This window comes from Amia ocellicauda, chromosome 9, assembly GCF_036373705.1.
Source record: "Amia ocellicauda isolate fAmiCal2 chromosome 9, fAmiCal2.hap1, whole genome shotgun sequence".
NCBI lineage: Eukaryota > Metazoa > Chordata > Actinopteri > Amiiformes > Amiidae > Amia > Amia ocellicauda.
In genome coordinates, this window is record NC_089858.1 from 26,144,267 (window position 1) to 26,161,333 (window position 17,067).

The 17,067-nt window shown below is 40.0% G+C and overlaps 1 protein-coding gene and 1 long non-coding RNA gene across 3 annotated transcripts in view; one reads left to right on the forward strand and one right to left on the reverse strand.

Annotated features, from left to right (window-relative positions):
* Positions 1 to 6,047, reverse strand: part of LOC136759077 (uncharacterized) — a 27,238-nt gene extending 21,191 nt beyond the window's left edge. Inside the window, exon 1 of the long non-coding RNA XR_010820005.1 lies at positions 5,961 to 6,047. This is a non-coding gene — a long non-coding RNA (uncharacterized LOC136759077). The remainder of the gene's footprint in view (positions 1 to 5,960) is intronic.
* Positions 1 to 15,892, forward strand: part of chst6 (carbohydrate sulfotransferase 6) — a 20,721-nt gene extending 4,829 nt beyond the window's left edge. Inside the window, exons 1-2 of one of the 2 annotated variants that reach the window (XM_066713900.1) lie at positions 6,043 to 6,180; positions 12,549 to 15,892. In XM_066713900.1, the coding sequence (XP_066569997.1) occupies positions 12,576 to 13,763 (1,188 nt within the window). In that variant the 5' untranslated portion in view covers positions 6,043 to 6,180; positions 12,549 to 12,575 and the 3' untranslated portion in view covers positions 13,764 to 15,892. Of the gene's footprint in view, positions 1 to 6,042; positions 6,181 to 12,548 lie in introns of those variants that run through there. The other variant, XM_066713901.1, reaches the window with a different exon arrangement.
* The last annotated feature ends 1,175 nt before the right edge of the window (positions 15,893 to 17,067 follow it).

A 17,067-nucleotide genomic window follows, 5' to 3' on the forward strand; every position in this document is an offset into this window, starting at 1 on the left:
AATATTTCAAATTTTGACTCATCAGTCCAGAGCACCTGCGGCCATTTTTCTGCACCCCAGTTATTGTGTTTTCATGCATAGTTGTGTCGCTTGGCCTTGTTTCCACGTCAGAGGTATGGCTTTTTGGCCACAAGTCTTCCTTGAAGGCCACTTCTGACCAGACTTCTCTGGACAGTAGATGGGTGTACCAGGGTCCCACGGTTTTCTGTCAATTCTGAGCTGATGGCACTGCTGGACATCTTCCGATTGTGAAGGGAAGTAAGCACGATGCGTCTTTCATCTGCTGCAGTAAGTTTCCTTGGCCGATCACTTTGTCTACGGTCCTCAACATTGCCCGTTTCTTTGTGCTTCTTCAAAAGAGCTTGGACGGTACATTTGGAAACCCCTATCTGCCTTGAAATGTCTGCCTGGGAGAGACCTTGCTGATGCAGTATAACTACCTTGTGTTTTGTTGCTGTGCTCAGTCTTGCCATGGTGTAAGACTTTGGACAGTAAACTGTCTTTAGTAACCTCACCTTGTTAGCGGAGTTTGGCTATTCCTCACCCAGTTTTATTCCTCCTACACAGCTGTTTCTTTTTCAGTTAATGATTGTTTCAACCTACATATTGAATTGATAATCATTAGCACCTGTTTGGTATAATTGTTTAATCATACACCTGACTATATGCCTACAAAATCCCTGACTGTGTGCAAGTGTACCTAGAAGAATTGATGCTGTTTTGAAGGCAAAGGGTGATCACACCAAATATGGATTTGATTTAGATTTGTCTTCTGTTCACTCACTTTGCATTTAGTGAATTGATAAATATAATCTATTAACACGTCTATTTTTGAAAGCACTTTTACTTTACAGCATCACACCTGCCTAAAACAGTACTGTGTATACATCAGTATTTTTTATGATCACATAATAACAACAAGTAATAGTAATCACGCAACACATGCGCTGACCACATCTGTGTTTATGCAATTAACATCCGTCCTTGCTGGTACGTTTCCTTTTTTACATTGCTTTTCAATTTATATTAAATGCTGACAAACGTTATTCTTTAATTTTATACAAATTATATGGTGGTTTCATAGGCAAGGCGTGTGGGGGGGGGTGCTTCAGGTGTAGCCTAGTGAACGAGAGCAGGTGGAACATGCGCGCTTGTGCTTAAAAGTTTGTTGTTTTTCTCGCACGGCCTGAATAGCGCTGCTGGAAACCCTATATATATAAAAAAGTATTTGCTTCTGTTTTTAGTGTGTAATTCAAACATTTAATTAACACCAGGTAACTTCATTACTCCGTTCACTCGCTTCTATTGCTTTTAAAAATGGTTAATATAGCGAGTGTAACATTCAAGATCGTAATCCCACAAATCCATGATTTTAAAACAAACATTCAACTTCATAAGCAGTTGCATTTCCTGATTAAAGACCTCAAAACTAGCCTACTCATTTACTAACATCAAGACAAATTATTCGATAGCAAAACAACAACACATTTTCTCTCTCCTCTTCCACGGTGATTGGCTGCATAAAAACATTGACAGTTACTCCTCCCACATTTCAGTGTTTTGTATTTCGCCCAAAATATATTGAATATATCGCAAAAACTTGATATATCGCCCAGCCTTAGTTTCATTGGGCTTCGATTGTCTTTCAACTCAACTCAGCGGTGAACCACAACTATAATCCCGCCCCCGTATGTTAATCTCATCCAGTCCCTGCCCCTACATTGTATTTAATTTGTCACTCTTCATGCGGAGCCATCGTGTAAATCAAAATACTGATGCGCTGCAATGCAATGCGTGTATTGAATTTAATTCAGTCACTACCATAACACTGCTTTTAAGGAATGTAAAGCATTATTACTACATTTAATTTGGACAATAAAATACTATGATGCAGTCAAGCAATTCAGCAGATATAAGACAAAAATAAGCTTGTATTGTTTAACAACGTGTGTATTGCATTTCATTATGACACGGCAAATTCGCAACATCCTGTAAAGCAATATGCCGATAACTTTTCAATTTCAGCATACAGTTAGGTCCATAAATATTTGAACAGACACACAATTGTTGTCATTTTGTCTCTTTATGCCACCATAATGGATTTGAAAAGAAACAATCAAGTTCTTTAAGTGTAGACTTTCATCTTTAATTTGTGGGTAGTTACATCCAAATTGGGTGAACGGTGTAGGAATTACACGCATTTTTATATGTGGTCCCCCAATTTTAGGGGCTCAAAAGTAATTGGACAAACTAAAATAATCATGAATTAAATTGTGAGTTTCAATACTTGGTTGAAAATCCTTTTCAGTCAAGTCTCGACCCATAGACATCACCAGATGCTGGGTTTCTTCCCTGGTGATGCTCTGCCAGGCCTGCACTGCAGCTGTCTTTAGTTCCTGCTTGTTCTTGGGGCATTTTGCCTTCAGTTTTTGCCTTCAGCAAGTGAAATGCATCCTCAATTGGATGCAGGTCAGGTGATTGACTTGGCCATTGTAGAACATTCCACTTCTTTGCCTTAAAAATGTCTTGGGTTGCTTTCGCAGTATGCTTCGGGTCATTGTCCATCTGCACTGTGAAGTGCCGTCCAATGAGTTTTTAAGCATTTGGCTAAATCTGAGTAGATAATATAACCCTAAACATTCATCCTGCTGCTTTTGTCAGCAGTCACATTATCAATAAATACAAGTGAACCAGTTCCCTTGGCAGCCATACATGCCCATGCCATAACATGCTTCACAGACGAGGTGGTCTGCATCGGATCATGAGCAGTTCCTTCCCTTCTCCACAATCTTCTCTTCCCATCATTCTTTGTCTCATCTGTCCATAGGATGTTGTTCCAGAACTGTACAGGGTTCTTTAGATGTTTTTGGGCAAACTAATCTGGTCTTCCTGTTTTTCGGGCTTACCAATGGTTTACATCTTGTGGTAAACCCTCTGTATTTACTCTGGAGAAGTCTTCTCTTGATTGTTGACTTTGACACAGATACACCTACCTCCTAGAGGGTGTTCTTGATCTGGCCAACTATTGAGAAGGGTTTTTTTTTTTTTCACCAGGGAAATAATTCTTCTGTCATCCACCATAGTTGTTTTCCGAGGTCTTCTGGACCTGTTGGTGTTCCTGAGCTCACCAGTGCGTTCTTTCTTTTTAAGAATGTACCAAATAGTTGATTTGGCCACACCTAATGTTTTCGCTATCTCTCTGATTGGTTTGTTTTGATTTCTCTGCTTAATGATGGCTTGCTTCGCTCATAGTGGCAGCTCTTTGGACTTCATATTGAGGGTAAACAGCAACAGATTCCAAATGCAAATACCACACTTGAAATATCTGCTTACCTGTAATTGAAGTAATGAGGGAATAACACACAACTGGCCATGGAACAGCTGAGATAGCTGAGCTGCCAATTGTCCAATTACTTTTGAGCCCCTAAAAATTGGGGGCAACACATATAGAAATGGGTGTAATTCCTACAATTCCTACAACCCAATTTGGATGTAACTAACCTCAAATTAAAGATGAAAGGCTACACTTAAAGCACATCTTGATTGTTTCCTTTCAAATCCATTGTGGTGGTGTACAGAGACAAAATGATTATAATGGTGTCAGTCCAAATATTTATGGACCTAACTGTATGCTGAAACCGAAGTTATCGGCATATCGGTTTACAGGATGTTGTGAATTTGTAATGCCATTGGATTGCAGCGCATCAGTGTTTTGATTTACGCGATGGCTCCACATGAAGAGTGACAAAATTAAATAAAAATGAAATTGATCGTTTCCTATAAAATCCATTGTGGTGGCGTACAGAGCCAAAATGATGTCAATTGTGTCACTGTCCAAATATTTATGGTCCTAACTATGTATTGTTTTGTATTGTGGCACTAGAAAGCTTCCATAAAGGACACTGTACAACAATACAAAACAATATATAATAGACAAAAATATGTTTGCAGGAGAAGAGTGCAAATGTATGTCAGCATAAGAGTTTGTACATTAATAAATGAAAATAATTTTGTGACTAAAGAAACATACAGCTTAGCTACTCATGGTTGGAAAAAACAAATGCTGGTCTTACTCATTAATGAATATTGTATTAGAAAACCAGAACCTGCTTCTCCTTCACAATTGTTTCCAAAAGGTAAAAAAATTATATTGTAATAACAAAAAAAAAAGCTCAGTTTATGTGTACACAATTCACAGACTGCTTCCCATGATCGCCAGCTGTTTCCTGTGCTTTCAAATGTTAACAGACAATGCTTTCCCATCCAGTATAGCATATCGAGAGAAAGAACCATGCAGCCCTTTAGAATGGTTCGCAAAACTGTGCACAACTAAATCCAGATGAACCCAGGTCTGCGTTTCACCGCAAAAGCTAGTTAATCTCCGAGAAGCAGGCAGTGCAGGGATTAAGGTCAATTTAGGGTTTGTATTTAGTCTGAAAAATGTCAAATCCTTCCCCTCAATTAAAACTTCCAGCTTTTGTACCATGTAATTGAATTCTTCACTATTCAATCTATTTTAACCGTTTCCAACAGCAAACTGATCTTTTATTTTAGTTACGGCTGCTACACAGCCTTAACAAAAATTATAGTCTGAGACCCAAGACACAGACAGAGGGGAAAGGCAGGAAGCATCAGACTCCTACTCCTAACAGACAGATTAACACAGGACACAAGATTCCCCCCCCCCAAACAACCTCAGACTAATTACTACCCCCCCAGGCATGTAACCTGTCCCCAATATGCCATTGTCTGGTTAGCAATCTCATATATAACACTTATTAAGTATAATCTACAACAATGATACATCAACACTAACACCACCAATACACTTTTAAATTGTAATAGTGTATGTCAAAGAGACAATCTCTCCAAAACTCTTCACCGCAACTCTTGAAGAAGTGTTTGAGACATTGCACTGGGAAGAAAAAGGAACCAAGTTAAATGGAGCTTATCTGCACAACTTACGATTTGCAGATGACATTGTGATGACACCTGAAGACCTGCAGCTTCAATTTCATGAACTCTCAGATGCAAGCAAGAAAACTGGATTAAAATGAACTTGAGTAAAACCAAAGTCATGTTTAACAGCTTATGTTAAAAATGTTAGTAGATCAACAGATACTCAAAGTCAAAAAGTTGTCCTTGGACAACAAGTCAGCACAGATGGAGATATTATGGAAGAAATTAAAAGAAGAGTGCATTTGGAAGAAACAGTATGCCACTGAAAGGATATCTACACATTTGCCTGAAGAGAAAAGTATTTGATCAATTCATGCAACCAGTGTTCACTTATGGGTCAGAATCCTGGTCACTAAACACAAAACTTATACAGGAACCTGGAAACACAAAGAACCACAGAGAGATGCATGCTGGAATACAAGAAAACAAAGAAAAGTATGTGACAGAAAAAGGCAATAGGCTGGATACATTGCAAGAGAACAGACCAAAGAAATAGAATGGATCCCAAGAGATTACAAAAAGGACAGCATAAAAGATGGGAAGATGAAATATTTGCTGGTATGACCTGAAGAAAAAAAAAAAAAAAAAAAAGAGGCTGTTCATGGAGGCAAGTAAAAATATCTAGGGAAGCCTTCATCCAGCAGTGAATCGATAAAGGATGCTGTTGATTTTGATACAAATCAGACACATATCTATATATACACACACACTTATTATTATATAACAAACAGTATATATGAAATGCTTCACGTTTAAATGCAGTGCAATCTAATGCACACTGCTAAAACCCCCAATATCCACAGACTACCATACTCAATCGTGTGGTGTATACTAATAACTGAAAAATACAAGCACCCGTTCTAAAGTTATAAAACGTTTTCCTCCGTCAAAAAACAAACAAACAAACAAACAAACTTGGAACTCCACAATCAATCGAAAGCTGGCCACGTATTTTATAAGTAACAGCTGGTGTCTGTGTAGCTGTAATAAACCTAACATACCCATGTTGCCATCAACCACTCCGTGCGTGCTGAAAGATGGAAACAGTGGTTATTCTGTGAAGTGTAGCGCCGTGCCCCCCCGCGCGGCAGCCACGTCTGAGCTGCGTCTTTGTGCAGAGCTGCCTCGAGCCAGCCGCGCGCCACGGAGCGAGACCCTGCGCCGCCGCCGCTCTCCGGTCTCCGGTCTCCGGTCCCCGGTCCGTGCATTGCTGTTGTCCAGGTAAGCCACAGAGGAGAAGCACACACGCATTGATTCAGTAGCAGCTGAAGCCGTGCAATACACTGGTCTATCGGTGTTCCCAGTCCTGCGTCGAGAAGAACCGTTAGAGGGGCTGCTTACTGGAGTCGCGGCTTGGACGTGATGCTGGTGCTGCACAGGCGCCGCTTCCCCTGCCAGCGCTGCAACAGTGACACTTTTGTATATAGTTTTCTCCAAATGTTCACAAATGCCATGGGAGGTTCGGTGGCCGTTGTTTCGGAGCGGGGGAGCAGATGGTCCGGCGCTGTCTGATTGCCCGGGCTTGTTTGGAGCCACACGTGGAAAGCGGTGTAATTGATTGTTATCAATTAAATCAATGTACTCCCGCGACTTTAGATTGAAAAGCGACACTCGTGATTCTGTTGCACAGGATTGTGTTTTGCTAGGTTTGTTAAATTGCGGATGGCTTCTTTGTCCCGTTTATTATATTTTGGTTGCAGAAGACCCAGGCAGAAGAACACGTTTATGGTATAGTGACATTGAAAGCGTATTTAATAAAAAAAAGAAAGAAAAAGGAAACCACAGCTCATCAGTGTTAAATCAAAACCGGGAATGTTCTGCACAGCGCTTTCCCTAGAGGTGGGCTTTGTAGTTTATAGCTTGACATGTTCCCTTACTGTTAGTACAGTTACTATGAATACAATGTACACCACAAATAGTTTCACTTCATAATGCTTTCTTTGTAACAGGGTAGATTGGGTAATGGTTTTTATAGTTTCCATACAACCCACGCCTAGAAAAAAGACCCTAAATTAATCCTCAGGGGTTTGACCATCGCCCTGGAATACAGCTGACGGCTTCAGAAGAAGAACATCTTTGAAAACTTTGGGTCTATGCTTTACAATTGGTCATTACTAGAGTATAGATATTTGTAATGGTTTTGCAGACATATACCAACTGTGCACATATATTGAAAATGGCTCTTAAAGCCACCTGTGTCCAATATAAAGTACAATATGTAAAAGTGCTGATGGTAGGAAAGAATTGGTGAAGGCATAATCCATTGTTTCATGATTGTTGAACTTGCTTTCTTTCTTTAACTAACAGCTAGCTTGGCAGACAGTGCCCTGAGCTGAGTCAGCCTCATTAACTATCCTTCTGGAATGGAAGAATCACTTCTTCAGCACTTCTGATTGACATGTTCACACAGCTAGGAGAGGAGATGAGAACAACTATTTACGATGGCCAGAATAAACATGCTATCTTTTCTAACAAGGAACTAAGGTTGTATTAACTGTAGCATGCCTAGGAATCTCAATGTGGTAAGGAGTATGTTGTGAAATCAAACTTGCTTGTCCTGGGTTCTGTAGTAACAGCATTTTCTTCTGACTCTGTCTGCATTGGGGATAATCAAATATTACTTTATCACAGTGTTTACTGAAAACATACATGTGGAAGAAAAATCTAACAAAGCATTTTGTTGTGTAAATTGGGACAGAAAATAATGGAACTAATAATCTGCTTCATCGATTCCCAACTCTTACAGGGTTGATTCAAATCCTTTATTGTGCTTCAGAGGCAGGTTCACACGTCCACAGTTGTCTTGTTGTACATTGGCCTTGCTGGGATTAATGTTTACTACACTTTTACACTCCAGGTACACGGCCTATCATTTGCACAAGCATCTCTCTTTAATCATCAGTGAACAGCATTCTGCCTCTCCACACAAGGTGCTTGGTGTCATAATGAATAACTGATGGTGTGAGAGCTGAGAAAGTGATGCACCAGCAAACAAACAACACATTATAAACTCTGCTGATAGCCGCATTACATAATGTTTATGGACAACGTCTCCAAGTGCAAGTCTGTGTTAATCAGAGACGGTCCCAGTTCAGTTGGTTATTAAAACATGATCACCTAGGGACATGCGCTTAAGTTTGTACTGGGAGGGAAATTTGTCATTCTGTGTTTTTAAATTAGTAAGTAATTTAACCACATGCAGCTAAAATCCTTTAGCTAAACTTCAAAATAGTTTACAATTAGGGTCTGGTCTGATTTGGGGGAATATTTCCCATTACAAAAATGTGAATGCAGTGTCAGTATGCAAAGTTAAAACCATTGTTTTCCTCTGTGTTGATAACAAAACAAAAATGTTAGTTATGAATTTGACAGGATAAGGAAGAAAAGAAAGTGTGTTCTGCCATAGAAAGCTTTTGTTGCTTTAGACGATAGGTCAATAGAGTCAATGCGTGAATACGGTTTTGTGTTAAGGTTTATTGTAAGAGAGAGACATTTCAATGTGTAATCTTTTTCTTGTTGCACAATACAATTATACAATCCAAAGCAAACAACATTCATGCTTTTGTGGTTTGCCGGGATCTTTTCTAGGCTACTATTGATGTGCCAACAGTTGAACTAAAGGGGAACAGTAACAGCTTGGCTATAAGTGATCACCACAAAACGGTGAATAAGTTTGATTTATTAATACTTTCTGAATGTTTCTGTTGCAGTGCATTGTATTACATCCCATGAATGATTACAGGGAGCTTTGCTGGCTTTCTCTTTATTTTTTACTTTGCATTTGCATGGTTTTTGCATTGACACACAAGCATTTGGCCTGAAATCACAGCAGTGGCTTTTCTAGTAATGCAAATTAACTTGGTTCACTATAATTTATGTGTTATCCTGCTGCCAACCGACCCCCCCACCCAACATTAACGTTATTTGTATTGTTAGTAATAGGACTTTGAACCTTTGTACCTTGGATTTTTAGAATAATTCTTATATTGAGTCAATTAATGAATCTTGTTATACCTCATTCCAGGTAGTTAATTTAAAAGGATATATTTAACCTCTTTTCCACCAGAACAGCGTGGAAGTATGATGTGTGCACACAAATATCTATGTCTTTACTTCCTGTAATTGTACTCCTGAATTCAAAGAACAGAATATACAGCAATTGTATCTGTAGGATTGTATCCACTGAAAACATAATTGTCTAATAATTCAGAATGATTTGATTAATTTCCATTTTTTTCTGATAAAATGTAACTGTATTTTGCAGTAACTTTTGAAATAAGGTCTAGATTTGTAGTTTCCACTGTAAAAATATATATATAAAATATATAGTAAAAACAATTTAGCCACAAAGTGGTTTCTGAACAATTGACATTACTCCAGGACAGATATAATACAAAATAAAGAGACTTGTGGTAGGCTTACTTTGTACTTAAACAAAGATGTCACCACACTGTTAATACAGACAGCCAACAAACTGACATAATCCAGTAAACTGTAAAAAAGCTAATTGTGTACATTTGTTGTTTGTTTCAAAATTGATGTCGTGGATTTGATTTGCTACATTTCTCAATGCTGTTTGTGTGTTGATGTTATTAATTGATGCCTTCCTTTTAACTGTTGAGCTATGTGAAATACTTGTGAAAGGTGCAAAGTAAATGTAATATGTGTTGTGCCTAGAGGGGACTAGAGGGGACTAGAGGTCATATACACAATATGCAATAACAGTGGGAAAAATCAGAAGAACTATTGTTTTCTAGGCATAATTGGATGTAGCTTATGGTTGGCATGGATTTTGCATATATTAGGTTGTCCTAAGTTGGGAGTGGTAGTTAAATGTCACCTGAATTTAGATATTTTGTTATTATTTTGTTATTATTATTATGTAATGGCCATATGTAGCCTATGGATTTAACATCTGGTTTTTCAAGTTTAATTGTTTGGGTTTCAGTAGCATGTGACTGGGCTGAAGTGGAAAAATAAACTTTGTGTTGTTGATCTAATGTGTCAACAGTCAACACATCTGGCTTTGGGAGGCGTGGGCTGGCTCTGGTGCCACAGCAGTTTAAATTAGCTGCCTTTATTAGAGCATTCATTCATCATCGAAAGGACAAGTGTTTGCTCAGGAAGGGCCTAGACAGCTCGGCACAGTGGGCTGAGGACAGTGTATTCTTGCCCCCAGTCCAGTTCTGAGACAGCCTTAATGGCTGAGTGTGGGACGAGTGAGCACTGAGGAGCCGGGGGCATGTCTAGAATACAACATGACTACTTCACTTGGCACCCACTTCATGGGCTGTAAACATGAAAGGACACATTTCTGTAGCTCTCCATCCACTCAAATATCACACTTGACAACATGGCTCCTTAATATCAGAAATGCTCATTGCAGGGATGCCAAGATTTTACTTAAACTCGGGCCGGCTTTCCTTTCCCACCCCAAAGTGCTGTAACGACACAATCGCAGTTTTTGGGGCAAGATGTTGTGTTACGGTACAAGTAAATAGGGGTTTGCTTTCAATTTTAAATGTTTAAAAGCGTTTTCACTTGTTTATATTTTCTTATTTATTTATGCAAATCAGAGACCCCAAATTTAATTTTATTTTTTGATTGTGTTCCCCCAGGGTTCAGAACCACTGCTTTAGGGGACACTTAAGTTATTTAGGTTTTAAGACACTGTGAATGCAAGCCCACTCTTTACAACAAATTCAATTTCTAAATTGTCGTCCCTTTAGAGAACTTTGTTTTAGGGATGTAAGCTGACTTGAGTTTTAAAAATGTACTACAGGGTTGTAATCAAATCCCAGAAGGAGGGTTTAGAAATAAATAAAAGTTAAACCAGCACTATTGTATAAAGAATGAAATGAATATCACTAGGATGGTACTAAACAATGTCTTCCAGGTAAGAAAATACTAAAGACTTAAACTTGCTTTGGTCTATTATTTCCCCCAGCAAATCACTTAGTATGCAAGTGTGCTGAAAGACCTCTGAGAAACACTTTCTGTCAATTACCACAGGAAAAAATACTGAACGCGTGAATGTCACAACGTTCAAAATAAAAAAGAACCCAAGACACAACATCGAGGTCCCGGGTCAGCTGTAAGCCACGGGTCTTTCATCCCCCACGGCGTGAGACAATGAAGGCAATTTTCTTTTGATCCAGAACAAGTACAGCTCTGTCACGTTCCCAGGGTCACCTATGCCAAGTTTCTGTGGACTCTGAAATTTTCCTGCGCTAGGTTTCATCAGGGGTTACATGATCAGGAAAGGAGAGAGGAATACAGAGAGCGAGCAGCTTCCTGCCAAATCCCCTCTTCTGCCATAAGGCCTGTCCATTGTATTTGACCAGACTCCTACTTATCATATCTATTTCCTGTTTTTGTTGTTTTTGATATTTCTTGGATCTGTAGCATTGTTCATTTGTGATCTTCTTCATAACTGCAGTCTTTCTGTTAAGAATGTAAAGCTGTCTGTATATGATAGCGTTCCACCTGTCTGTTACGAAGCTGATATGGTGACGCAGTAAACCAGGTGCTAGAGTAGATATTCAAATCATCGAAAGCTTCACAAAACATTTCCATGTGTGTTTATTGGTTTTCTCTTTTGGATTGATGTAATTTCTCTGCTAGTGGACTCTGAGTTTCATTCTCTGTTGAAACAGAGGTTGCCCGACACAGAGATGGGCCGTGTAGGGATTTTTTGTGATGCTCTCTTTTTTCTGTGCAGCTGGGGACTAACTTGCACAAGTATCTGCTCAACGTTGAACTGCAGTCCAGCAGTTAATCCACTAAAAATAGTTAGTTCAGTGGATTTAGGTCAGAGATCAGCACAGGTTAAATGTTTTTCGTTTGTTTGTTTTGTAATTCATTTTTGAAATTATAATGGAACTGATGTCTTAAAAAACTCTAATTAAAAAAATAATGTGAAATGTGAAAAATGTTAAATAATAACATACACATTTTAATTAGTATTATTATTATTATTAGTAGTAGTAGTAGTAGTAGAAATTGACCCTTTACCCTGGGTAAATTAATGAAAGAATTAATACATTAATTAATAATAATCGCTTTTGGAAAAACAGTTTTCTGGAAGAATCATTTCCGTTTTCAGTTCAGGTGGAATTGGTCTTCTAGCCTTTTTTCTGTTACAGTCTGCCATCTGGTGGATAGCATTATATCACAATAGAGCTGAATTAATTTAAATAACAGTTAGAAGAACAAATAGTTTTAACAATGTAGGAGTGTGTTTTTGTGAAATCACCAGGAATCGTAGCAGGTCTGTAAAATATATTTTCTGCCCATGTTTAATTTGATGATTATTATTTTTTATCAGTTTTGCAAAGGACTACAAGTCCAATTGACTCATTTATTCAAAAAGCCTGCCAACCATGCTTAGTAGGATCCCTGCCACATTTATTACTGCCATCAATATTCCCAGTTTCGCAAATTTCCTCCAGAAGTCTTCAGGAAACTGACAATGCATGTTAAATGTGATTTTGCCTGTGGTTTGTAAGTTGTGTTTGGGGTGCCACCCTTGTTGTATGTATCCGACATAACTCTTTCACTCTCCCTCTCTCTCTCTCTCTCTGCGTCAGCTGTGGTGGCGTGTCGGTGCAGCAGTCATGGCACGCTTTAGACTGTCAGTGCCGGCGGTGCTGACTGTGGTGCTGCTACAGAGCGTGGCCCTGGTCTTCCTGTTCACCTGGCACGGCCACCTGTTGTCCCCGGGGCCAGAGCGGGAGGGCAAGGTGCACATCCTCATCCTGTCATCATGGCGCTCTGGCTCGTCCTTCGTGGGCCAGGTGTTCAGCCAGCACCCGGACGTCTTCTACCTGATGGAGCCCGCCTGGCACGTGTGGGTGAGCCTGCAAAAGCACGGGGCCAACGCCCTGCAGATGGCCGTGCGCGACCTCCTCCGCTCTGTCTTCCAGTGCGACATGTCGGTCTTCGACGCCTACCTCCCCACCCGGCGCAACGTGTCTGAGCTGTTCATGTGGAGCACGAGCCGGGCGCTGTGCTCCCCACCGGCCTGTGACCTGTACCGCCGAGACAACATCAGCAGTGAACCCATCTGCAAGAAGGCCTGCAGTGAGGCACGCTTTGAGGTGGCGGAGGAGGCCTGCAAAAGCTACAGCCACGTGGTGCTAAAGGAGGTGCGCTTCTTCGACCTCAAGTCCCTCTACCCCTTGTTGCGGGACCCCTCACTCAACCTCAAAATCATCCACCTGATCCGGGACCCGCGCGCTGTGGTAAAGTCCCGGGAGCAGTCCATGTCGTCATTCATGAGAGACAACGGCATCATCCTGAACGCGGGCGGCGCCAGTGTGGCTGACCCCCAGTACAAGGTGATCGAGGAGATCTGCCGAAGCCACATCCGCATCTACGAGACGGCCTCCCAGAAGGCCCCCTACTTCCTCAAGGGCCGCTACAAGATGGTGCGCTATGAGGACCTGGTGAGGGACCCCTTGGCCGAGATCTCTGAAATGTACAAGTTTGCAGACCTGGCAATGACCCCCAAACTGCAGGAGTGGATTTACAAGGTCACCCACGGGAAGGGCCTGGGCTCGAATGCTTTTATGATCACCTCCCGCAACGCCATGGACGTCTCGCAGGCGTGGAGGACCGCCCTGCCTCACGATAAGGTGCGCAAAATCCAGGAGGTGTGCAAGGGCGCCATGAAGCTGCTGGGCTACAAGCTGGTGGAGACTGAGAGCGAGCAGAAGATGATGACATTGGACATGGTGTCACCGCGAAAACGCTATGAGTTTAGCTGGCTGCTGGAGAAGCCCAAGGCCAGAACAAAAGTTTAGGATGTGCTATCCCCTGTGAAACACTGTTCTGACAGAGTAGCCTCAGGAGAACACTGTGCACTTTTGTGAAGTCACAAAGAAAGACCACAATCCCAGCATTATTAGTGTAACGTGCTGCATTTCACCATAATAAAACGGAATTTTTCAAAACTCAACCCAGGTTCTACATTTGATACCTTGTTACGCTACACTTACACTGGTAATAAATTACCACATGTACCAATGACTTCCCAACAGCTGCTAATGTTCTAGATTACTTAAGTTTCCTAAAAAATCAAATTCTTGATGGCTTCTTTCTAAGATTTTGGGACTGGCAAGACTTGGTATGAAATGGCACGTTACCGTAATGACATCTTGAAGCGCTCTGCCGTGTGCGATGCGGGGGGTTCCAGGAGGACACTTTTGTTGGGCATAAAGGGCAGGTTTCAACAGAGGAAGTGTATGTCTGGAAAAGGGGTAGATAGATTCCCTTTCATTTTGTAGGTCTTTTTTGGGTGTACAGGACTTTCCAGCTGTCCACAAAGGTCACCACAAGTCTATATGAAGTATCTTGAACTGGGTGGTATCTTGCTGATGGATTCAAATCTGATCACAACACTTTGGAGAAGTGGTCAGACATAGGATATACCTTTCACTCAAGTTAATCTGAAATATTGGTAAACAAAGATGATCCTCATAACATGATCATCAGTCACCTATAAATGCACAGAAAAGTGTTTGTGAAGACTGAAGAAATGATGATCGACCAAGTTCTGGATGTTCAATTTCTGTAATTCACCAATGGTGACATCTGTTTGAATCATTAACAGCACTACAATAGAGTCAAAAGCCAAGTGAATTCACAGTTAAAGCTTTGTAAAATAATTGAATGAAAATTATTCTTTGTTGTTGTGAATGTTTTATAAAAGCAAAAGTCCATCTTTTTTATTTATCACTAATTAATGTTCCTTAAACAGAGGTTTAAGATCACATAGTGTTGGTGTGGATTGCTTGGGTAGTATTCTGGTTTTGGATAATATGTTTGTCCACTATTTTTTTTTTTTTCTCATCCCTATGATGACTTTTATGATGTTTAGATTGGTTTACATGTATTTATTGACAAAGTTCCCTTACCACGCTACATTTTGGGCCTGATATTCCAAAGTTGGTGAAGCACTTCCTGATAATGAAGGGCTGAACATATGTTTATCAGAGTTACTGTGACATACTCACAGTTTATCTACTGACACCAGATGGTTGCAGGTAGCCCCCATAAATGATCAGAATTTGAAAGACTGCAAAATATAATACAATTATTTAAATCTGCTCTGGAACTGCAACTTTGGAAATTCAGGCTCTTTATACTGAGTAAAGCTTTGTGACAGGAAAAATAAGTTCAGAGTCATGTGGGTAATTATCTGGCATCCTTTTGATAAAATGCTATGCTGTGAGTCTTCTCCAGCCACGTGTTGCACTTTGTAACTCGTGTCTAAATGTGTACTGTTGTTGTCTGCTGTCAAGTATGAGTGTAGTTTCTCTGGCTAGGTATTGTGGTTTCAGTTCTTCCTTGCTCCAGAGCCTACTGTGGGAGGGCAATGCAAGTCAAAGGCTGAAGTGACTCTATTCATGGGCTTCAGAGCTTTGTCTTTGTGTGATGTCAATGTGTGGCACCATTTCTTGATGGCAATGGTGAGTTTACAAAATGCTGAATCTTGCTGCGTTACAGCGAACGGCCTTGGAAACAGCATTGTGGCATCATGACAAAACGCCAGAGCACAAATCCATTTGTGTTTGGAAGCGTATCCTTGTGGATTATACAAGGGGAAGTGGACAATTGAATATGGATGGGTCTGTACATTTCAAAGCAGAGGAACAGCTAGAAGTGACACTGCAGGACATGAAACTTATCAAAGATGACTTTTGAGGAGCCAGAGCTGAACCAGACATTTAAAGTGAGCTCTACTAGGGTATAGGGTGCAATAACAGAAGTGTCAGTTTTCATATGAGGTACTAAACCCCCCTGAATGATATTGTAATGCCCTCTATTATAACATATTCCTGGGGAATCTGGTACAAATGTTTCTATTTTTTTATTTTTTTGGGGGGGGTATCTTGCTGATGGATTCAAATTATAAAGACATTTGATTTGGTTTTGCCTTGTTTTATTTTCAGTTAGGTGTAAATGTTGAGCTATGAGGTTTCTGGGATTTGTCAGGACAGTGTATAAACTGCTACCAAATAATGTCCAGTTTAAACTTACAATATCATTGACACAGCATGAGTGTTTTTCTGGGGGTGGTGGTGGTGATATTATCGGTAAGAGTAAATGTATAGAGAGCCATCTCCCAGTGCATTGTTTCTTGAATTGGGCAGTGTTTGAAATGTATGTATTCAGTTTAAGCCTTCAATGTCTGTCAGATGCCTTTTAGTATCCAGAAAGAAATATATTTCTCAAGAAGAACTGGACCAAACTGATGAGAAAGTAACAGGTGGTTGAAGCCAGTCTCTATGTGGTATTCACATTGTGGGGAAAAAACTGCAATAATAGCAAAAATAAACAGAAGGATGTTATTTGTTATCTAGAAGAAGACAAAATATATGAGACAAGAAAGGACATGAATTAACTTGTGATGTGTGATATGAATTGACCTAGAAAGATCAACACTGATCTATAATTGTATAGATTTAGGTTTAATTATCTGTACAACTGAGTTACTTTTAAATAAATAACTCAATGTATTTCTGGAAAGTAAAGCTATTACTTTTTGGGCTTTCTATTTTAATCCAAAGAACAATGTGTCCTTTCACCAGTGGAGGGTAGTGAAGGCCAAGCCACACACACAAAAAAGAAACCGAAAACAAAGTGGGTTTTTTTTCATCAGAGAAAAACATTCAAATATAACTGATTTCAAATTGAAGTGAGGCTAGGTAGAGCAGGTCACAAATCTACAGATGGAAGGAATGCAATATTCACAGTATATTATTTCACAAACACAGCAGAATTTGTAAAATTACTTATTTTTTTATTCATTAATTTTGATCTCAAACCCAGTATTCTAAACATTTACAACTCTACAGCTTTTAGTAAGAAACCCTGATAGACTGACTTTAAAACTCAACATCATTGGCTGTAAAGTGCTGACCGTCGGCGTTGTAAATCCTAACCGCTGTAATATTTAACTGTGACACACAGAACCATTGTGCAGCTGCTGAAAGCCTTTGTGTAACACTGCAAAAATACACTTACCCGCTGCTGAGCACATATGAATGAGAGTTTCTATTCAGAAACTATTCTATGGTCATACTGCACAGTGGTTAACCACAC